Below are 22434 nucleotides of genomic sequence, written 5' to 3'. Positions count from 1 at the left end.
ATTGGCTGCGTTCGGAAGCGCCAGGAGGTTCGTTCTCTGAGCTGCAGTGATGGTGATGCTGATTTGTGAGGACCATGTGTGCTCCTGCATCCTGACAACGCCGCCTGTCTGTCACCGCATGAGCAAGGTCCGCTCAACCCCTTGCAGGCTCCCTCTCACGAATGGACATCTTCGTCACAAAGATAGCTCGGATTCGCAGTGAGGGCCGCGGCGCGTACCGGGCTATCAGTCCAACGGGCGGGACGATCAAGCACGCAAGCACCTAGCATCTTCATGTTTCAGATGGCCACTACCTCGCACCCTGGCCAGGAAACAAGGTCTTCAACGTCTCAGAAACTGCAGAATCTCGTCATTGCCCGACAACAGGATCGCCAGCACTTCGTATTGCAAGTAGAGCTCCCATCCGGCTTTGTGATAAGATCTTTCAGAGAGCTTTCGACTCGGCGCACTGGCAATGGAGGAAGAGTAGAAACGTCTTGGTGCCGCATTCGGCAACATGTTGTCGGCCACACAGACTCTTTGTGGAGCCAGCCGAGTTTCGCTTTGTTAATCCTCCGCTCTGTGCGCCGATCGACTTTGATCGAAGCAGAAGCGAGTGATCACGAACGGCTATACCTACCTGGGGAGCAGGTAGCCTGTAGAAGCACGTCATGTCCCCAAGTGTGCGTGTACTGTACATTGCTTGTGTTGTATGCATGCGCTTGAGCTCAAGTGGTGGCTGGACTATTATCCGATGCGCGCTGGATCGTCATCATGTCTTGCTTGCATGGGATGGAAGGGTGATGGCATCACAACACAGCCTGCACCTTGATAGGGATCCACGGACGGATAGCCTTAATCTCGTACGATATCACGGACTAGCAACCATAGCAGCAGCTTGGCTCAGCTCTTCGTGGTCTAGAGGCACCCAAGTCAGTATCACAGACAGACAGCGCCCGTGTGTAAAGCAGGGCATAGCCGCAAGCCACCGGCTGTAATATCCTGCGGTTACTCCAAAGCCCGTGGGCGGATGGCTTCTGCGCTGTTGTGGTCGGACGAGACGCGGCCGCAAGAGCAAGAGCGCAAAGACGATGGACCACGGTTCGCTCTCCCCAAGGCGCCTGGTGCAGAGTCATGACCGTCCAGCTGCGGTCACCTGCATTCATCGTCAACACGGTCTGGCGGCATCAGGTTTAGCGACGTCGCATGGGAAGCTGTCGAGCAACTGACCCGATCCCTGCTCCTGCAGCATGGCAATGAGGGGTCGCCCAGAGTCGTGATTCGGCGGGGACAGTGCTCTGTCGAAGTGCTAGAGTGCGTCTGGCCTAGGTCCTAGGACAGCTGCTTTTAGTGAGGTGAAGCAAGACATGGGGCTATGAAATCCAGGGGCGTACGCACTCTGACGCCGCCAATGACGGCTGCGTGTGTCTCTAGCAATGCCTCGTCTCCACTGGAGCGTCGCTCCAGGCGCGTTTCATCTTGCAAAGCCTCTCGTGCAGCAGCTCGGGCCGCCGGCTGGCCATGGCAATGCTGGGCTTTTGCAAGGCTGGTGCAGCGATTGGCCGTGAACAGCGACTTGAAGGAGGAAAAGCTTTGGTGGCCTTCTGGCTTGGAGTTGTAGGTCCGTCGGCAGCGGAAAAAGGTTCGGCAGGCGCAGGAACAGAAGGTGCGAGCGCAAGCACGAGCACAGTATTACAAGGAAGCGACTTTTAAGTTGGTATGTAGGTACCTTATCATTGCTGTTATCACCACCTACGAGGTCGCATTGCAGACGATGCTCTACGGAAAAGATAAGCATTAACCTGGCATGACCGAGATGAACTGGTTGCTCAGATGCCACCCAGGGATCTCGAGGTCCTGTCATTGCGTGTCATCACCGCAAGAAAGCGTGCGAGCTCTGGCGAAAGTGGCCGCGCCTTGACTCTTCACTGCCATCGTCTGCTTCAGAACGAGCAAAGCGAATGATACTTCCGCTCTCCCTTTTCTTCCTCTTAGGGTCCTACCGGCGTCGGACCCCCCCTCCTCGTGCTCTGTTTCGGATGCGACAAGGGGACCTGGATGGTTGTTTTGGCGATGCGACAGCGCGAGTGTTTCCTCCTTTCGCTGCCATCATCCTCGTTCCGGGCTGCCAAGGAGGTGCCGTCTGATCGTCGCCGATTCGAAGAGCACAGATTCCGGATGACCCGCGGCAATCCTTCCAGGCCGGAGCTCATTGTGGGGGAGCTAGATCACATTACTGCGCGAAACATGGACCTTTGTTCCCTCTTTTCCGTGTTACAGGTGAACGACTCGGACGTTGTCTGGCCGGGCTCTGCATTCGAGAATATGCCCGCATGAAGAAGGAGCTTGCCTTGGTAGTGACCAAATTCTGCCAGCACCTGGTTTACAACTTGACATTCGGAAAATGGAACCAGTGGGCAGTCGGAAGGATGGAAGGCTTTACGCTTGGGAGATTTGACAGCTGGGACTGGGAGAGAACGAACATGGTAGCCGAGCTTTGTTCGCGGCTATGCTCGCCCTCGATCCCTTGGCTGTCCTGGATTGAAGTCTGTCATGATTCCAAGTGCCGGCATCAGACGTTCCCCTATCTGCCCCGGTACGAGCCATATATGCAAATACTACTAGACAACGACGAGGGGTCTGGCGTCTTGGATTGACGAATCGAAAAACAATGTTTATCGGATGCATCTGGGGGTTCCTGGTTCCCATGTCGGCAGTGATGGGTCAAGCAGAGACGAGACACCGGCAACGGGAGCGCGGAAGCAGTCGTTTGGTAACACTGCGCTGCTGCTGCGTCCAGGGCAAGGCCAAAACGAGGCCCAATCGGACGTCCTTGCTCGCATGGCTACGAGATGCGGTCGTCTCATGAGCCGCCAAAACAACATGCTACTGTGACAATGCTCCTCATACTGCTGCTCAGAGGGCATGGCAGTACTACTGGTACTACTCGTATGTGATCGCGCTCAGGGGATGTCCTCAATGAGGCGGGTAAAGAGAAGCTGCGGGGCCGGCAGCGAGGCACGAGAAAGCATGCTCCTGGCGACGAGCTCTCCATTCCCAGTCTGTTCATGTCTCCGAGGTCTTCATGTACTGATTCAGGGACCAAATGAGCCCTAGATTGCATCTTCATGCGGTCGACACATCCGGTCAGGGGTACGCAAGGCTAGCGCCCAGCCGAGTAATAGACGTGCGATAGCCACACTATTCAATCAAACCAGAGACTAGCAACGCGGACGTTCTCCTGAACATAACTGTCGCTGCCCCTTTGTTGCTGGCAATGGTGGACGACGCGGCATGAATTGGCATTGCGCCGCCTTGAAGCGCCATGCCGCGAAGGGCGACTTGTTCATGCAGAGAAGCAGACAGACGGCAATAGGAGCTTCGCCACCTGGAGGCTTGTATGTACAGTACAGTACATGTATCCAGGCTGCCATGTGGTGTTCTCGCCAGCGTCAGCGCGTGGTCGCTAGACAGAAGTAATTACGTTGCCGTATATTGCCGAATTACTAGCTGCAAAGGTGCTTGCTCGTACGAGCGAGTCCGTCTATGGTCTTTGGGGGAGCAGGGGAGGGAGCGCCAGAGCAGCTACCTAGCCTTGGCGATGGGAGGAAGACGACGAAGCAGCGATAGCAATATGTGGTACTATCGTTGACTCCAGCTGGTCGATTGAGGGCAGAAAACCGCCGTTGCATTGGCTGCTGCCAGAGCTGTCGAGGTGACGCTGAAGGATTGGGTTATGAAGACAATGGCTGTCTGGAAATGCCACTCATTGACTGGCTCTGGCCTGCAGCTCTCTTCATCTTCACAAGCCCCCCCTCCCCTTTGCCGGACGTACAGTAGGTAGTTACTCGTGCGTGTAATCTGTCGACACACGCCCATGCTATTTTTGTCTCGCTAACTGCACACCCACTCTCTGACGGTGTCGTGCAAAAAACCTTGAAGTTTTGGAGCAGGGGAGCTCGAACTGGGTTCGTGTGGAGGCCAGGCTAGATCAAGGGGCCCGGTTTTGGCCCTCCTTTGCACCGCAGCAGCGTTCTTCAAGCCCCCCCTTGGCTGCGATTCTACCAGTGCTGCCATCCAGCATGGAGGTTGATGGAGATGGAATGTACAAGTACGAGTCCAGTCACACTTCGGAGTTTGGGTCCGTACGGATTTCTTCCAGAAACAGCGCACAGATGGGTGCATAAACTCGAGTGTTTGTTGTTTGTTGCCAACTCCCTATACCGGTAAAGTTGATCAGATGTCACTTTGGCAGCTGCACATACATACTGTAGAGCCTCCGCACACGGGTAGAATGAATGGGGTGCAGGTGCGCATCTGGAGGTCGCGATGCCGGCGTGTTGGGACCTCTTGTTGGATCTCGTGAGTGAGTGCGTGCGTGCGTATACTTTGGCCGCGATTGGGCTCTGCAGCAAAGCGCTCAGGCACCCAAACAACTGCCTTGTAGCCGTCACGTACATGTGCTATAGGCGCTGGTGTACCTGTACCGGCTGTGGTTGGCTGTGGGGTCCCAGCCCACGAGCGCTCCGAACGCCAACGGAGGCGCCAGCAGCGCGAGGGCTGCGAATCCTCGAGGCCAGCAGTCTGCCGTGCCGAGGAATTCTCTGGTTCCGATTTTCGTTGGTTATTATTCGCCTTGTCTTCGGGTTGTTATGCTCTGTGGTGTGCTGCAAAGTTGTCATGTGAAGTCTGTTGCGCCCTCTTTGCGTTGTTGTCAGGTATTGTGCCTTTGTTAGGTACTAGGTATCCTCCGGCTTACCTGACCTACACGCCACCACTTTGAGTGCCAACACCGCCCGCACCGCTGCGATTAGGCGGCGCTCTAAGGGGACGCAGCACATGTATTAGCCAAAGTACCGCTACAGGCGTCCGCTACGAGCACGCACCGCGGAGCACCTACGAGGACGAGTACTCAGCGCTGTCCAGGGCCTGGCCCCAGTGGGCTCAATGCTGCCCGCTCATGCGCTATGACAGTTGAGCGACTGACTGAGGTGCTTCGTTTCCCAGCCCCACTCCCTCTCTCTCTCTTTCCTCGCCCTCTCGAGCCTTTCTTGCCTTTCCTTTCTCTCGCGCTGCAATCGCGCCCCACCGCACTTGCCCGTACCGCCCACGCCCCCATCGGGCTTAGCGCAAGCCCGCCCGACCCTCTGGCTGGCTCCGAGCTCTTTCCCTCTTGTGCGCACCGACCCTTGCACGCCCTCGCTCTCTTGTCTTTATTTTGGTCGTTAATAAATGGCGTCTTTTATTATGATTTCTTTTCCTCCGCGTGTATTATTAGTGCCCCCTCCCCCCTCCCTCTCCTTCTGCCCAAAGGGAGCTTTCCTCGTCCAAAAGTAGCGTCCAGGTACACTGCCGCCAGCACCCGCGCCACCGAGTACGCCGCCTCTACTCCGTGCCGCCGCAGCTCTGTCTGTACCTGTACCTTACCACGTTCGTCCTGCTAATCACGGCTCTTCTCTCCAGCCAGCTCTTTGCAGGACCCAGCACCAAAGCAGCCCGTCCAGGAACCGTCCAGCTCTCGCGCCAACAGAATCGAGGCGCTTCTTAGCACCAGCCAAGCAGCACCACCGGCTCCAGTCGACAGCCCGCCCGGATCAGAACCAGAACCACCTCAGCCAGACGAGACGAAAAGGTACCTCCATCCGCAGCCACCGACCCGCGCAGGCTCAGGTCACTCCCCCCCCCCCCCCATCGGGCTTCTTCCCTCCCGTCGCTTTTGATCCATCCTGTACTGTAGTAGTACCTACATACGTCCGCCACGACAGGCACAGGCACAGACAGGCACAGGCACTGGCTCAGGCACTGGCACTGGCTCAGGCACAGGCTCAGGCACAGGCATCCAATCCCGCTGGAGGCGCACCACAGCAAGGCCCGCCACTCCACCCCATTAAACGTGCCCTCCCCCGGCCGTCCATCCTCAGCGCTCCCCTTCTTCTGAAATCTCTTCCCTGTGTTTCTTATTTCAACGTTTTCCTGCCCTTTCGCTTCTTCCCTCCTCCGCCTCCACCCTTTCCCTCCTGTTTTTCCCGTTCTTCTTCGGAGCCGCGCAGCCTCTTCTCGTGTGCCCTCTCTTTTCTTCAACCTTTTTATTCTTTTCTTCTTCTCACTAAACGTTGGGCCAGGCTGTCCCTCTATCGCGCGCCTCAGTCGCTGCTCCGCTCGCCGCTCCGCCACGCACGCCATCATCGCCAGCGCCTCAAAGGGCAAGACAAGACAAGGACAAGACAAGACAAAAACAACAAGCCAGCGTTGTCGCGGGGTTTTGCCGACTACGCTCCTTTTTTTCCTGGTCCCTCCGTTTTCCATCCGCATTTAATTCGTCTGCGACCGACCGACGGCTTCATCTCCTCGCCATAGACGGTTCGCTTTTTGGACGCGCCCATACATTCGCTTGACGCTGTTGTTCTGGGACGTCCCCCTTGCTGTGCAACCTCTTTCAGTCGTTTCGAGCTGGTCTCTCTCACACACACACATACACCACACACAAACCACCATCGCGTCGAATCGCCAATTCTCTCGCGACCCTCGGGCAGCGCCTTTCATTAAACATTTTCCTTGTCTCTCAGTCTCCTCTGGTCTCGCACCAGCATCTGCGCGCAAGCATCGCCAATCACCGCCCGCCACGGTTGCCCGCACAGAAAACCACAGGACGAACCCATCCGCCATCGCCAATTGTATTGGCCAGCAGATACACACACGCAACCCCCCCTTCCAGACGGTGTACTCCCGCACTCCAACTCTTCTTGACTCACGCGGAATAGCATCGCCACAACTCGCGCACCATGTATTCACAGCACCCGGCCATTGCGCCTCAGAAGCCTGAGACGTTCATGCTCAGCACCGAGGCCCAGCAGGCGCTTCCCCATGATGCCCAGGTCGCCCTCCAGCAAGTCGACAACCTCAAGTACTTCCTCATCTCCGCTCCCGTAGACTGGCAGCCGGATCAGTACATTCGACGCTTTCTGCTGCCGACGGGCGAGTACGTCTCTTGCATCCTGTGGAACAACCTCTTCCACATCTCGGGCACGGACATTGTGCGATGCCTTTCTTTCAGATTCCAGGCCTTTGGCCGCCCCGTCAAGAACTCCAAGAAGTTCGAGGAGGGAATCTTCTCCGATCTCCGAAACCTCAAGTCCGGAACAGACGCCTCCCTGGAGGAACCAAAGAGCGCTTTCCTCGACTTTCTCTACAAAAACAACTGCATCCGCACCCAGAAGAAGCAAAAGGTCTTTTACTGGTACAGCGTGCCCCACGACCGTCTCTTTCTGGATGCTCTGGAGCGGGACCTGAAGCGGGAGAAGATGGGCCAGGAGGCCACCACGGTCGCCGTCAGCGAGCCTGCGCTGTCCTTTCAGTACGACTCATCGCAGTCGCTCTACGAGCAGCTGACCAAGAGCCAGCAGGCCAACTCGTCCTCCTTCAGCGCCCAGCAGTCTTCTTTTCACCCCAGCCAGTCCACCTCCCCCGTCGTGAGGGCCATGGACTCCATGCCTCCCCCGAGCATGATCCCTCACAGCATGGCCCCTTTGGCCGAGAGCATGGAGACCATGGTCTCCTACGACGCCATGACCATGGCGCCCGCCGTCCCCCAGCAGGTCGCGGCAGTCAAGCGGGAAGCTGACTTCACTCGCGTGCACTACAACCAGAATGGCATTCCCATCACTCACAACCACCACCGCCACTCCTCGATGCCCGCCTACGGCCTGGAGTATTCGCCCGCTCCGTCCTTTGTCTCTTCCGGATACGAGGACTACAGCAACCGGGGCTTGTCCTTTGAGCCCATCACTCCTCCTCAGCAGGCCCTCGGCATGACTGCCGAGCCCGCCTACATTGCGAACGAGGAGACTGGACTCTACTCGGCCATTCCCGACCACCTCTCCGGCATGTCAGGCCTCGGCGGCATGGTGCAAATGCCATCCCACCTCACAGGCCCGCAGTTTCCTCGCTCCTACGGCACCAACAACATTTACTCCGTGATCGAGGGATCTCCCACCTACAAGCAGCGAAGACGCCGCACGTCGATCCCCACCTCCATGTCCGCCATTGCACCCACGTCGACCCCGTCTGCCCCTCACAGGCCGTCGGATCTGCGCAGGTCAGTGTCCGTCTCCATGGGGCCCGTCGTTGAGGGGGAGGAGTCGAGCGGCAACTCGCCCTCCAGCATGTACGCCAACTCTCAGCACAAGGATCTCATGGACATTTCAAGACACGGCAGTCCCGCCGTCCATCCCATGGCCCTGCAGCACGACTTCTCCCACATCAGCGACGACATGTCCGGTGATGGGCGGTCCATGATGGGCGGCGGCATTGTCCGACGCGCCCGGTCAGCTACTGTGATGGAGCTGGGTCCTTACCCTCACAAGTCTCACTCCTGCCCGATTCCCACCTGTGGTCGGCTTTTCAAGCGCCTAGAGCACCTTAAGAGGTAAGTTCTCTCTGTCTCTTAGCAGAGCCAACGTAGGGGCACCCATCTAATCAAGCGCTCCTCAGGCACGTTCGAACGCACACTCAAGAAAAGCCTTACATCTGCCCTCACTGCAGCAAAGCTTTCTCTCGGTCAGATAACTTGGCACAGTACGCCTCTCCCTCTCTCTTGCTGCAAGTCCCCTTGAAAATCGCGTCGGTGGCTAACTGTGAATCATTACAGGCACAAGCGCACCCACAGCCGCGAGGATGGTGGTGAAGGCTCATTGCATCTGTCTGCCGAGGAGGAGGAGGAGTACTCCGGCGAGGAGCATCTTGGATCTGTCGAGGAAGCTTCGCCGACGTCCGAGTCGGCCTTCCATCCCGGTTCCATCAATGCCGTCGTTACCAGCGGCACCATTGCTCCTCAGACCACCATGACATCCAGCCATAGCTACAACAGCCTCCAGACGCTCAGCATGCCCATGACCATCAGCCAACCAACTGCCATCAACGCCGGCGGTGCCATGTAATGCGCCTTCTTTTTCTTATCTGTACTTCAAATGATCTTTTTCCATCTTACTGCCTTTTTTTTCTCTCTTATCTGTTTGCGTCATGATACATTTTCACGTTCTATGGATCTCGGATTAGGGGATTTCGTGTGTGTCCTATTTTTCTCTTCCTTTTTCTCTTTTCCTTTCTTGATATCATCTCCTTCATCTTTCCTTTTATCTCTCAACCCCTTTTTCTTTAACGCGTCTGATGCTCGGATTGTCCTCTTTTTTTCTTTTACGGCTGCAAAACGCACAATATTTACTCTTTCCACACGCACGCTCGCGGAGTCCGGCTTCCAGTGGGATAATACCTGCTTGATTTGGGCTTTTCTGGGCCATCTGAAGAGAAGGGGTTTGCATGTGACAGGAGTGAAAACGACGCTATCTGTATATATTCATTTATATACTTTTTTATTATTTCAATGGCAAGATTTGAAGGAGGCTTCTTGTGGGTGGGAATACCATCGCAGGAGCTCGCCTTTTGTTTTAGTGTTGAGATGTAGGACTCAATAGATATGAAAAGTATTTGCTTGTTACGAGACCGCTTCCGTGAGCGATGTGCTGTCTACCTAGGTAAATTGCCCAAACTGTCCATCTGTGCTCTGTGATAACACAATGTTGAATCGGTTGTCTTCGCCAAGTCTTGATCGGTGCTCGATGACGCTCTAATGATTTGAATTCAACGCTTCTGCTTCTCATCGCTTGCCTTTCCTGCCAAACGTATCTCTCGCCCCCTCAATCTTCTTCACATCCCTCTCGCTTATCCTCAGCTCAGCACCCCTCATCCTACCGACAGCCGGTCCAAACCCACCGCCGCCTCCTCCGGTCCTCCGCTCCCTCTTCTTCTTCTTGCCCGTCTCCCGCTCTAGAATGACGCCGCTCTCCTTGGCCTCGCGCCTGCGCTTCGTCTCCCTCTCCACGGCAGCAGCATTGATGCCCTTGCGCATGTGCATTGGCATCTTCTCCTGCTTGAGGATGGACGTTTTCGACCCGAGGGCCTGGATGCGGAGGTCGAGCGCTTTCTGGCGGACGCGGCCGGCGGCGAAAGCCTTTGGCTCGGACTGCGCTGCTGAAGAGGAGGAGGAGAGGATGGCGGAGAGGGAGGTGGGCTTGTTGGTCTGGAGGAGGTGGGATTCTGCGATGAGGCGGCGGAGTTCGAGGTCTTGCGCGAGGAGGGAGGGGGCGTCTTCGGGGAGGGCGGAGGATGATGATTTCGAGGAGGGCTGGGGGGTTGGCTTTGATGAGGAGGTGGAGGTTGGGTCTGGCGGGCGGGAGGACTGTGAATTTTTTTCAAGTTGTCAGCGCTTTGTGGTCGTTTTGGGGGAGGCGTAGACAGGGAATAGGAGAGAGGCTTACCATGAAGGCTTTGAGTTCGCGTTTGGACATTGTGCTAATTTTGGGGGCTTGGGAGCCGGAGTGGTCGACGACTTCGACAGTGGGAGAATCTGGGTGTTGTGTCAGTAAGGTCAGAGGAGATGCATTGGCAATGGATGCGCGGCTGGTCCTACCGTCGTCATCATCATCCTCGTCTAGCTCGTCATCGTCATCATCTTCGTCGTCGGAGCCCTCATCGTCGTTTGACAATCCTCCCCATTCGCCTCCTTCATCCTCACTGCCATCGCTACCATCCTCGCTATCGTCGTCCTCCTCCTCTTTCTCTCGCGCCTTGCGCTCTGCCTCCGGCAGCGGAAGGAACTGTGCTTCAAAGTGGCGTCGGAAGATTTCCTGTGCGTCTTCTGTCGAGATTATCGGCTCCGGGGCCTTGCGCTTCCCGAGGACGGCCATTCTTGTGAGGATTAGGCGAGCGCGTGAATGTTGAGGAGCGTTGGGTTTGGCTGCTGATGGGTTCAGTTGCGACTACAAACAATGAAAGGCTGCAACTTTTTTGCGTTATCGTTATCGGTGAAGTGTTGCGAGTGCTGTCCTTTTTGGGTAAGGTGAGCACGCTTACATGTGCTGGAGCTTGGGGCCCCACTTGTACTTTGCTGACGATGATTGAAGATGAACCTCATCTCTATTCTCTTTGTAATACTCTCTTTCTACCTCTTTGAAGATGCTGTTATTTTATCTGAAGCCACTTTACTCTGCCCTGGGTATATTCTGAATCCAATCTATGCGTACAATTCTTACAAAAATCATTGACATCCTTCCAGACAGAATCAAACCAAGATGGTATCCGATATGACCTTTCGAAGTCATCTGGAAACGAAACCCATGAGATGACTCCTCCACCCACAAACCGTTGTTGACATGTCCTTCAGTGTCATTCTCGGTCTTGCGCTACCAAAGAAGAGAGCTCCCCAATTGATCGTGAGCCCTCCTTGCAGCTGCCGGCGTCTGTCGGAACAGCAGCGCTCGCACCACCCTCTCGCCTTGGCTAAAGGCCAGCTCAGTCCTCTCGAGCCCAAAGCGACGGATCATGTACCGTTCCAGATCTCGGTCTTTGACCATGGCTTCGACGAGATCTAGTGCAATCTCGGCGTCGGACAGTGTCTCCAAGCGGACGGTCATCTCCGGGTACACCGTCATCGTCGCTCCATACGAGAGCAAAAGGCTCACTGAGGGACCGTCCCAGCCCGCGGGAGAATGGTAGGCGTGAGCGAGAGCCGTCCAGCCCCAGTCGTCTGTGTCGTTGACATTGACGGAGGGATTCTCCAAGATCAGGTCCGCCACTTGGTACCGTCTTCCCTGCACGGCAATGGAGAGAGGCGTCATGCCGTCGTCATCCCTGGCATTGGGATCAACGTCTTGCCGGTTGAGCAGCATTTTGACGACGTTGTAGCTGCCCAGGTGTGCCGCCCATGAGAGAGCAGTCATCCCCACATCGTCCTTTCTGTCGGGCACGATGTTAGGGTGCTGAAGGAGGAGCAACACCGAAATCCCGTATCCCCTTTTCACCGCGTTGACGAGTGGCGTGGCCCCATGGCAGTTTCTGACGTTGACGTCTATTCTGGGGTGCCGGAGGAATAGCCTGAGCATGGACTCGTCTGCGAGGTAGACGGCCTCGTGCAAAGCCGTCTGCTGGACCACATCTTGGCGGTTGGGGTCGACGTTAGGATGCGCCAGGATGGCTTTCATGGCAGCCTGGTTCTGTCTTCTGACGGCGAGATGCAGGGCGGTGGCGGCGAAGTCGACGGCAAGATTGACGTCGAGCTCTGGCTGCTCAAGCAACAGCGCTAACAAGGCATCGTGGCCGCGGTCTATCGCATGGCAAAGGGGCGTGCGGCCATGGGCGGACTTCGAGTTGACGCTGATGCGATTGCCGTGTCGCTCGATGATCCTTCTCGCGGTCTCTACGTGCCCGGATGCTATCGCCAGACACAGAGGATTTGCGCGCCGATTGCCGTCGTTCCAGTCGACGGTCAACTCGGGTCGTTCCAGCAGCAGGCTCACAATCTCTGTGTGGCCCTCTTTCGCCGCCACGTCGACGGCCGTACGTCCCTCGTGGTCTTCGTGGTTTAAATCCACGCCTGGCCACCTCAGGATCTTCTCCACCACGGCCATGTGCCCGCCTTCTGCCGCCAGGAGGAGGGGGGTGGCATCCTTCTGGTTAGCAGAGCTCGCGAGGAGCTCCTGCCTTTGTCGAAGGATGTCGTTGGAGCGACTCTCTTCGATGCTCCTCTCGGGGAACATCAGCTCCAGCGACGCGGCCTCTCCGTTTCGTGCAAATAAATGCACCAGGTTGTTGCCGTACTCGTCCGGGACGGCCAGGAGATGTCGGGTGTACGTGAGTTCACCCGCCAAAAAGGGAAACACGCGTACAAAGGCGTATAAGTCCCCCGCGTTGAGGGACTGGGCGATTATGAGCAGGAGCTCAACGGGAAGCACGGAAGACATCTTGTGTCTGGATCGGAGGTCTTCGTGCTTGGGGAAATGGTATATTGAAGCTGTGTGTGAGATAACAGCGGCTTCATAGACTGATTATGGAGGATTCAAAGTCAGAGGAGCTGGGGGAGCATAAAGAGCGTCCTCTCTTTATATAGGCGGGGTGGGACATGCTGCCATTGCTTCCATCGCTTCCATCGACAAGACAAACTGCTCTTCAAGCCACCGGAAGGAAGGTTCACGAGAGCCTTAAACTCAACTGGACGAGGCCTGGATGAACGAACAATTCCCGAAGACTCTGCTCGACTTCACTAGACAGATTGCGGACAGGATCAAAGCCAGTTACGAGGGAGACAAAGTTAATCAGGCCGTAGGAGTGCGAACTGCGATATCCGTCGGGTCAGCCTCAAGCCAATCCGCCGGAAAGTGTCCGTGTCAACACGAGCATTGTTGAGCATCGGGCTCGGAGTCGGACGCCAAAACCTTTTCGCTAGCTACGACGATCTGGGGAACCTGGAGCTATGGTATACAGACTCACGATGCTGACTGTGCTCCTCACTCACATCAAGTGTCAGGTGTCTTTCGGGTTACCTTTGATGGGATCGACACCCGGTAAGGCTTTAGGATATCGGAGGCCGATCATTGTGGCTATCGGGCCAATCGATGTCATTCAGCAGGCTCAGATCTAGAGTTGAGGCTCCTTGGTGTGACAGCTGCCAACGAAGGCCGGGACATGGGCTGTGGTCTTGAATACATACACACCCTCTGGCAAACAGGAACTTGTTGAGCTCGAGAATTGTATACGCCACTTCCTTTCTGAAACACTCAGACTCATAGAAGCGGCTAATACGACAAGGTCTCAAGCAGATAAAAGTAACTAAGAGCCTGTTCAAAATCAAGAATGATCTTGGATGTCACTCCTCTTATTCTTGGGCGAATATGGAGTACGGAGAACGTTGAGTTCGCCGAGACATCAGCACGCTCGACAATTCAAAGTAGGTACTACCGTTCGCTTGTTGTGATGGCGTATAGACTCATCCGCTTTGTGGTTTCTATCTCTTCCTTACAGGCCGCTTGCTGCCGTTGAGAGTAACCGAGTCACATCTCCCCGTACTTGGTATAAGAATAACCGAAGCGTTGGCCTTTCCTTCTCTTTGAAGCTTAAGAGTTTACATCCTAAGCGAGGCTTTGTGTGTAATCCACCCTAACACTTTGCTGGGAATCAAGTTGAAAATGTCCATTCTACTTCCTCCCCCCTTATTTCCTGTTTAATGCTTAGCCGCGAGTTCCATGTCAATGGCTGATGAAGCCCCTGGAAGCCTTAAACCATGAGCTCGGCGGATCCTATTTCCGGCCCGCGCGTGCTCATGTAAGCACCCCTCTTGGTGTCGTCACCGGCAATACAGAAGCCCACCATGAGTGGGTGTCAAAAAGGTGTGAGCGTTGGTGAAATATACACCTACATCAGTTGTGTGGTAGTAGCGGACAATGTATGCGGGTGATTTCTCGGTGTCTCCCTGTTTGTGTCACCGCACGCTGTTCGAGTCGGAGGAGCTGGCAGTTTATCCTCGGCTGAGAGCCGACGCTTTCCAGCATTCAGCCATCTCGAGCCGACTGCTTCGCTTCATCTTCAGCTTCATCCTGGAGTGCCGAATTGATGAGATCTTCTCGACTTCATTGAAAGCTTACTCTTCAGTTCCAATTGCTCAGCTTCTTTTACAGACGCCATGAACACTTTCCGCTTCCTGAGGCCCGCGGTCGGCAAGGTGCCGTTCCAGCGGTCCACGCTGCCCCGAGTGGCTCGGGCCTACAGCTCCAAATCTTATGAGTATATCCTGACTTCCACCCCGAAGCCAGGCGTTGGACAAGGTATACATTTACCCTCTTTACCAATTGGCTCATCAAGAGCCTACTATTCAATCAAGATGACTGATTGTTAATCTTCTTTTCCCAACTATGCAGTGACTTTGAACAGACCCAAGGCGCTCAACGCTCTGTGCACCCCCCTCATCCATGAGCTCAACGACGCCCTCAACGACTTCAACGCCTCCGAGGAAACGTCCGTCATCATCCTCACTGGCTCCCAAAAGGCGTTTGCCGCCGGCGCCGACATCAAGGAGATGGCGCCGCTCACCTTCTCCGAGGCCTACACCAAGGCCTTTATCGAGTCGTGGTCCCTCCTGACGACGCAGGTCAAGAAGCCCATCATCGCGGCCGTCTCGGGCCACGCCCTGGGCGGCGGCTGCGAGCTCGCCATGATGTGCGACCTCATCTACTGCACCGAGACGGCCAACTTTGGCCAGCCCGAGGTCAAGCTGGGCACGATCCCCGGCGCCGGCGGCAGCCAGCGGCTCACGCGCGCCATCGGCAAGTCCAAGGCCATGGAGCTGATCCTCACGGGCAAGTCCTTTAGCGGCGCCGACGCCGAGAGGTGGGGGCTTGCGGCGAGGGCGCTGCCGTCGTACGAGGCGCTCATGGAGGAGACGCTCAAGCTGGCGGAGACGATTGCCGGGTACTCCAAGGTCGCGGTGCAGGCGTGCAAGGAGGTGGTGAACAAGAGCCAGGATCTGGGGCTGCGGGATGGCGTGGAGTTTGAGAGGAGGGTGTTCCACAGTTTGTTTGGGAGCCAGGATCAGAAGATTGGGATGAAGGCTTTTGCTGAGAAGAAGAAGCCTGAGTGGACACACTCTTAGGTGCAAAGATGCCGTGTCACTGCCTTCATGTTTGATACAATGCGCACGAGCTGAAGCAAAAGCACATTACAAGTGAAACAATAATATAGTAGACTGAAGTATGAATTACAGATGGTTCATCGCTTTGTGCTGGATACTGCCATTACTTCTCGATAGCTTGCTTCTTGCTGCTCCCAATCCTGTCAATGTCGGCACACTCCAGCGTCTCCTTCTCAATCCCCTCGAGTGCTTGGGCAAGCAACGTCGCCGCCACATCATGCAGATAAACCACAGGAATGCGGATCACGCTGGACAGAACATTCTGAAAGGCGTTTAGCAGGAAATTGCCATGTTCAGCATCTCGGATGAAGCCCGGCTTGACAATGCAGGCCTCGATGGCATTGTTGGAGGTTTTCGCAAAGTCCAACACTCGAGCTTCCACTTCTCCCTGTAAAGTCCCTCTTTCAGCATTTTGTTCAACCCGAGGTTGGAAAAAAAGGGTCTGATCTGGTTGGAAGTCCAAAAGAAGAGAGGTATCTTACTCTCATAATGATGTACTCGCCGAGCAACCACGGCTTCTTGGTGGGATCGCGCTCAGCATTGGCGCCGCTGACATAGACGAACCTGAGCGGCTTCGATCTGTCGTTTCTCGGAGCCTTGGACAGCTCCTCCAGTCCGTAGATGGTGTAATCCAGACAGACCTTGCGGACTTCTTCCCAGGGCATGGACGCGGACTTGTTTGGAGTTACAGCCATCAGCCTGCAACACGGCATTAGTCGTCCAAGCCTCTCTCTCTCTCTCCCTCATTCCCTCTGCTTCAAGTTCGGTCGGACGAGAAACTCACCAGATGCAGGCATCGGCGTCGGCAAGATGTTGCTTGACAGTGTCCGAATAATTCAAAAAGTCATCAACCACGACAGAGGTGAGCTTGTCTGCGTCGCTGGAGCCCTTGAGGCTCTCTGGCACGGGGGTTTCGCGCCGGGAAAGGCCCACGACGGAGGTTATGGCCGGGCTGGCGAGGGCTTGGCGGACGACTTCTTTGCCGACGAAGCCGCTGGATCCGACGACGACGAGCTTCATGATGAAAAATAATTTGATTTTCTGAGAGGGTTGCGAATGTAGGGTTTCGGGTGGATGTGAGTTGAGCGAAGGGTGTGAGTTGCGTCAGTCCTTAGGTACCTACTTATGCTGTTGAGATCCTGCGGACTAACACCAAGCGACATGCTGAATAGGTACGATACGTGTGCTAGGATGGGGATAGGTAAGGTATGGCCTGATTACTTGAGAACGTGCATCCTAAACATCCGATCAGACTAATGGTTTGTGCTTGGAAGGCTTCAATTGTAATTGGTTCTGCTGTAGGATATCAAGCCATCTTACATACCTTATACTTCAGTGATTGCTGCTAGATACCTAGGTATCCAAAAGCTCGTGCAGCTGTCCTACTCAGTTGATGATCTTGTGAGAATCATCAGAAGGACTCAAGGGTCATCTATGACATGCTCGATATTTCCAAGACTTGAGCAAAATCGGGCTTTGACGCCGTGGCTTGACTCTCCAATGGTTTGATTCGATAACGGCCATTCTGCATGTGACTGAAGAAGCAACTCTGACGCCTCGAACCCGCACAGATCGTTTAGCAAGGCGCGGGCCGTCCGCAAGGGCCGCTGAATAAGTGGTGGGGATTTCTCCATGTCCAAGATCGACTGGGTTATCTCTAGGAAGCTCTTTTGAGGCATTCCGAATCACCTTATTCGGTGTCCCTACTTGGCAACATTCTACGATACGATGGACTTGTGTCCCACCGAGAGGCATCTTGAGTAATATCGCACTTGTACTGTGCATATAGGCTGACTTTACTCATCGAATGAACGAGATCATGATTTCACATGCCTTTGCTGGCAGTCTACACCAGATTGGCACCTCTATTCCTGTATGTAATACGAGCCTCTTTGCTGGTGACTCGAAAATGGCACCTGGTCGAATGCATGACAAGGCATCCGCTGGTAAGGCAGGTAAGGTAGGTACGTACCCACAGCCCGTCTTGCCCTGAATGGCCAGCGACTCCAAGCTCCAAATCTGCTCTTTGCCTCCATCAGCTTCGACTCTCTCTTTAATGCAAAAACCGCCTCGTCCATATGCGCTGTCCACATAGTCCAGGCATCTCCGTAATATCGAGCGGAAACAGAACATGAATGGAGTCTCGCACACATGGTCTCGACCTCGGCAAGGAGTTGACGTGCTCGGTATGAATCCCGCCATTTCGGCTTCTTCCCCTCCATGACCCATGCATTCACTGTCTGTCTCCATGCCACAACCTCTACTAAACGCATCGCTCCCATAGATATGCACTGAGCTCCTCTACCGGCCGCTGACTCTCCTCGACTGCCTTCACACATACTGCGGCGCCTGCCTCAAGGAATGGTTCCGCTTCCAGGCCGAAAAGGTCGGCCGCGCACGCACTCCGCCGCCTCCAGACGCAATCATCTTCACATGTCCGTCATGTCGGAGCTCCGTGCGGGACACGCGGCACAATGCCACCGTTGCGACGCTCCTGGAGATGTACACTGCTGCGAATCCGAACAAGGAGCGGCCCGAGGCCGACAAGCGCGAGATGGATGAAAAGTACAAGCCTGGCGACCAGGTTCTGCCCAAAGTCAAGACTCGGGAACGGACGGCAGAGGAGAAGCGGCTCGAGGAGGAAGACCGGAGACTGATGGACGAGGTCAGGGAGATGAGCCTGCTGGAGGCTGTTGAAGCAGCCCTGCCGGAGAGCCAGCAGGCAAGGTCGGCTCGAAGACATGCGGATGGGCGAAGCAGCGATGGACGGGCTCGATCGGGCTCCGAGTATAGATCGGACGGCTACTCGCAACGATCAAGAGACGGAAGGGGGAGAAATGGCCAGGGCAATCCCGAACTTCTGTCTGCAGAAGGCGACTCGCAGTCTAGGAGCAGACGAAGCGAGTCTCGGCAGCGGCAGGTCGAGCATCAGTCGTCACTACGGTCCCTGATTGGGTCCGAAATGAGTGAACGGGATATTGAGAGGGAAATCGAAGAGTTTGCGCGGCAAATCCAGGAAGAGGGTCTCTTAGACGGCCTCGACCTCGACAATATCGATTTGAGCCGAGATGACGAGCTCAGTCAGCGCATCACCGAAGCGTATAGGAGGCGGCAAAGGGGCCGATCACGACAGGAGCAGTCGGAGAGGAGACCTGAAGGTCGGACTCAGAATAGCGCCTCATCCAGGTCAAGGGACTCCAGGCTGCGGCCTGATAATGTCAGGCCGCAGAGCCGGCATAGGGCGCATTCACGATCAACAAGCGAGGCAGGCGACAGGAATAGACCGCCAATTTCGCCATCAGCAAGTCTCGGGGTTCGGGAGCCGGAGAGGAGGGCAAGGAGGCGAACAACTAGCGGCGGCCATCACTCTACGACAACGCCGCCCGTGAACAACTCCTCTCTCGCTTCAATGGATGCTAGGCCTGCTGCTCACTCACTGAATGATCTGGGCCTGAGGAGAGAGCATAGTGAATTTGATCCTACGGCATCCGTACCTGCTCTGAGAATTGGCAGAAGCTCTAGCTCGGCGGCTGTGCCGGCTGCTGCTCACCCAGCCGATACTCCCCCGAGGGGCAATGGGCATGGCGCGTCTTTTGCGAGCCGTACGCAGAGCTACCCAGCAGCATCCACGCCGTCCCATTCGATTCCCCCTGAATTGATTGAACTCACAGCAGCACGGAGCTCCAAAGCAAACCGGCCAACCGAGGTGGTCAGCCCACCGGCCTCCCTGGTATCCAGTCCTATCGAGAGCCCAATGGCGGGGACGTCGCGGCACCAACGCACACAATCCCAGCTGTTCGAAGAGCCCTCCATCAGCTGCTCGCGCTGCCAGAAAGCTGACATTCAGTACGATGTGCACTACAACTGCAGGGTATGTCATGACGGGCATTGGAACCTGTGCGTTGACTGCTACCGATCAGGCAAGGGGTGCCTTTACTGGTTCGGGTTTGGCTATGGGGCCTGGAAGAAGTGGGAGAAGCGCAAGCAGGCCGACGATACGATAGCCATGCCTCACATGCTGAATGCTGGTCGCTATATGCGGCCAGCCTCAACAACCGCCAGCGCCGACGGTAAGAAGACAATGACGGTTGACGATCCGAAATCGAGACTGGAGACCGGCACATTCTGTGCACGTTGCTTTGCGTGGACCAACGACTGTTTCTGGCGTTGCGACGTCTGCAACGAAGGCGACTGGGGGTTCTGCAACAACTGCGTAAACGAGGGCAAATCATGCAGCCACAGGCTCTTGCCGTTGGCTCACGAAGCAACACTCAAGTCGACGTACGTATCTCGCAGTCCCCGGTCGGGCGGTCGACCCTCTACAGCGACTGTACTCAATGCATCGCAACTATCTGGGATCGGCCCATTCAGGCCTCTGGCTTTCAAGACCAAGTGCGACATATGCAAGGATACCATCCCGTCCTCCGAACTGAGGTATCACTGTTTCAGCTGCTCAAGCACGGCTGTGCAAGATGCCACTCCTGGAGACTACGATATCTGCACATCGTGCTACAGCGGCCTGGAGTCAAAGGGGGATATCAGCGAAGAGAACGGGTCGTCGGGCTGGAGAAGATGCCCCAGTGGCCACAGAATGGTTGTTGTCGGGTTCATGGAGGGCAAGCTTGGACAGTGGCGATCTGTGGAGAGAGATCTTGTTGGCGGGAGGGCCCTTCGCTCTGAGCCCCTCGAGAACATTGCGCATCCCGACTTTATGAAGTGGTCATGGTATGAGGGAGATGGAAAGCGAGAGCGCCTCGTCACCACAGATGTGTCAGCGACAGCTCCGGATAGGCTCGGCGAGATTTTGTATGCGCGCGAGTTCCCCCCAGATGGAGGCTCTGGCTTGACAGCCCATGCCATGTGGGCGTGGTATCCCAAACCCGGGGCTGAGGACGAGCTGACGTTTCCACGCGGAGCCGATATTCAGGAGATACGGGATATCAACGGCGACTGGTTCTTTGGGACGTACATGGGGGCCAAGGGCGTGTTCCCGGCGCCCTACGTCAAGATGGCACAACACTCATGAAGAGAAGCACATTGACAATTCTAGATGACATAACTGGATGACTTGATGGCTTGGTTTTTCTGATTTTCTTCTATTATCACATCGGAATGTCATGAGATGAGATCTATAATTACTTATACCCAAGTTGTTGGAGCTCTTGTGGAGAAGCGGTCTCAGTGGTTGAAAACTTGTCGGCAATAGAGCAGACGTAGAGACGGGACTTTTTGCAAAAGACTACATCACATAATAACGCCCCTTTAACTGGTTCTCTCGTTCACTGAGCCTCGACATCAACAATGGCAACTATCGCGGCCTTTATCAGCGCCTCTCAGTTGTTCCGTTAACGGCATCGGATAATCGAAGCGCGAAATGACGTGATCGGACCCTCGGCCTGAGTTGCCCCACCTCCGGGCCATCGGCGGCAACTGCAGCAGCCGTTGAAGCAGGAAGGAACGGCCTGGAGCTGACCAACAACCTCATTCTTCCGGTTCCGATGCTCAATTGACTTCTGTTTCAGCGTGCTTTCTCACTTCTCTGCACTTCTTCTTCTTCTTTCTCCTCCTGTGAATTCGGAGAGAGGCTACAGCGTCTCGACCTTGGCAAAACATGTTCCGACACACGACGCGGCGCCTGGCTGCTGCGGCGGCCAAAGCTGCCGAGCCCAGCGCATACACTCTTGCCGTGTCGCGGGCGCAGGGCGTTGCTCGAGGGCTGACTGGAGGTACGAGGTGATGCGATGTGATTTTCGAAGGAGGATGCCGAGTCGAGCTCTGGTCAGTATCGAGGCTAATTCGTTCCCGCTTCTGCTACGCACAGCCATCGGAAACACGCCCCTCATCCGCCTCAACCGCCTCTCCGAAGAGACGGGCTGCGAGATCCTCGGCAAGGCCGAGTTCATGAACCCTGGCGGCTCCGTCAAGGACCGCGCAGCGCTGTACGTCGTCAAGGACGCCGAGGAGCGCGGCCTGCTCAAGCCGGGCGGCACCGTGGTCGAGGGCACCGCCGGAAACACGGGCATCGGGCTGGCGCACGTGTGCCGGTCGCGCGGCTACAAGCTGGTCATCTACATGCCCAACACGCAGTCGCAGGGCAAGATTGACCTGCTGCGGCTGCTGGGCGCCGAGGTGTACCCCGTGCCGGCCGTGGCGTTTGACAACCCGCAGAACTACAACCACCAGGCGCGGCGGCATGCGGAGGCGCTGGATAACGCCGTGTGGACGAACCAGTTCGACAACACGGCGAACCGACGGGCGCACATTGAGACGACGGGGCCCGAGATCTGGGCGCAGACGAACGGCAAGGTGGACGCTTTCACGTGCGCAACGGGCACCGCGGGCACGCTCGCCGGCACGACGAGATATCTCAAGGAAATCTCGGGCGGCCGCGTCAAGAGCTTCCTGGCGGATCCCCCGGGCAGCGTGCTGCACTCGTACATCCAGTCGGGCGGCAAGCTGACGGAGCGCAGCGGCTCGAGCATCACCGAGGGCATCGGCCAGGGCCGCGTGACGGACAACCTGCGGCCGGACATTGACCTGCTGGACGGGTCGCTCAACATCTCGGACGAGAAGAGCATCGAGATGGTGTACCGCTGCCTGGACGAGGAGGGCCTGTACCTGGGCGCGTCGTCGTCGCTCAACGTCGTCGCGGCCAAGGAGGTGGCCGAGAAGCTGGGCAGGGGCCACGTCGTGGTGACGATGCTGTGCGACGGGGCGTATCGCTATGCCGATAGGCTGTTTTCGCGCAAGTGGCTGGAGGAGAAGAAGCTGCTGGGGGCCATTCCGAAGCATCTGGAGAAGTACATTGTGTTGCCTTGAGGGAGGCCCATGTTGATTGACTGGTTTTTTTTTTTTTCTGCTTCATATATTGTACACGTATATACATCATACATACAAGGTATAGATCTCTGGGCATGTCTTGCTCCTCGTGGAGGCCGTTT

General features: G+C 56.0%; 7 protein-coding genes across 7 annotated transcripts; 4 read left to right on the top strand and 3 right to left on the bottom strand.

Moving 5' to 3' along the window:
• Positions 1 to 6761: 6761 nt before the first annotated feature.
• On the top strand, positions 6762 to 8801 carry ste12 (STE-like domain-containing/C2H2 zinc finger domain-containing protein; the record flags this gene model as incomplete). The annotated part of the gene is made up of 3 exons (XM_006963034.1): positions 6762 to 8404; positions 8470 to 8553; positions 8627 to 8801. Coding segments are annotated over 3 exons (1902 nt in total), but the record flags the coding sequence as incomplete, so codon positions are not given.
• An 830-nt stretch (positions 8802 to 9631) lies between these two features.
• TRIREDRAFT_120767 (uncharacterized protein) lies at positions 9632 to 10721 on the bottom strand (the record flags this gene model as incomplete). The annotated part of the gene is made up of 3 exons (XM_006963200.1): positions 9632 to 10213; positions 10293 to 10381; positions 10445 to 10721. The coding sequence occupies 3 exons, from the start codon at positions 10719 to 10721 to the stop codon at positions 9632 to 9634; spliced, it is 948 nt and encodes a 315-aa protein (XP_006963262.1).
• Positions 10722 to 11627: 906 nt separating this feature from the next.
• TRIREDRAFT_58115 (uncharacterized protein) lies at positions 11628 to 12440 on the bottom strand (the record flags this gene model as incomplete). The annotated part of the gene is made up of 2 exons (XM_006963199.1): positions 11628 to 11939; positions 12039 to 12440. Coding segments are annotated over 2 exons (714 nt in total), but the record flags the coding sequence as incomplete, so codon positions are not given.
• Positions 12441 to 14488: 2048 nt separating this feature from the next.
• Positions 14489 to 15454, top strand: TRIREDRAFT_120765 (uncharacterized protein; the record flags this gene model as incomplete). Its single annotated transcript, XM_006963385.1, has 2 exons — positions 14489 to 14630; positions 14724 to 15454. The coding sequence occupies 2 exons, from the start codon at positions 14489 to 14491 to the stop codon at positions 15452 to 15454; spliced, it is 873 nt and encodes a 290-aa protein (XP_006963447.1).
• Positions 15455 to 15596: 142 nt separating this feature from the next.
• TRIREDRAFT_105003 (uncharacterized protein) lies at positions 15597 to 16513 on the bottom strand (the record flags this gene model as incomplete). Its single annotated transcript, XM_006963198.1, has 3 exons — positions 15597 to 15881; positions 15976 to 16192; positions 16278 to 16513. 3 exons carry the CDS (start codon positions 16511 to 16513, stop codon positions 15597 to 15599), a joined length of 738 nt encoding a protein of 245 aa, XP_006963260.1.
• Positions 16514 to 17993: 1480 nt separating this feature from the next.
• On the top strand, positions 17994 to 20519 carry TRIREDRAFT_21798 (Hypothetical protein; the record flags this gene model as incomplete). The annotated part of the gene is made up of 4 exons (XM_006963015.1): positions 17994 to 18280; positions 18383 to 18651; positions 18716 to 18806; positions 19007 to 20519. The coding sequence occupies 4 exons, from the start codon at positions 17994 to 17996 to the stop codon at positions 20517 to 20519; spliced, it is 2160 nt and encodes a 719-aa protein (XP_006963077.1).
• Positions 20520 to 20992: 473 nt separating this feature from the next.
• On the top strand, positions 20993 to 22312 carry TRIREDRAFT_76018 (uncharacterized protein; the record flags this gene model as incomplete). Its single annotated transcript, XM_006963384.1, has 2 exons — positions 20993 to 21219; positions 21315 to 22312. The coding sequence occupies exons 1-2, from the start codon at positions 21105 to 21107 to the stop codon at positions 22310 to 22312; spliced, it is 1113 nt and encodes a 370-aa protein (XP_006963446.1). The 5' UTR covers positions 20993 to 21104.
• Positions 22313 to 22434: the final 122 nt, after the last annotated feature.

This window comes from Trichoderma reesei, assembly GCF_000167675.1.
Source record: "Trichoderma reesei QM6a unplaced genomic scaffold TRIREscaffold_4, whole genome shotgun sequence".
NCBI lineage: Eukaryota > Fungi > Ascomycota > Sordariomycetes > Hypocreales > Hypocreaceae > Trichoderma > Trichoderma reesei.
This window is presented reverse-complemented; position numbering and strand designations above follow the sequence as displayed.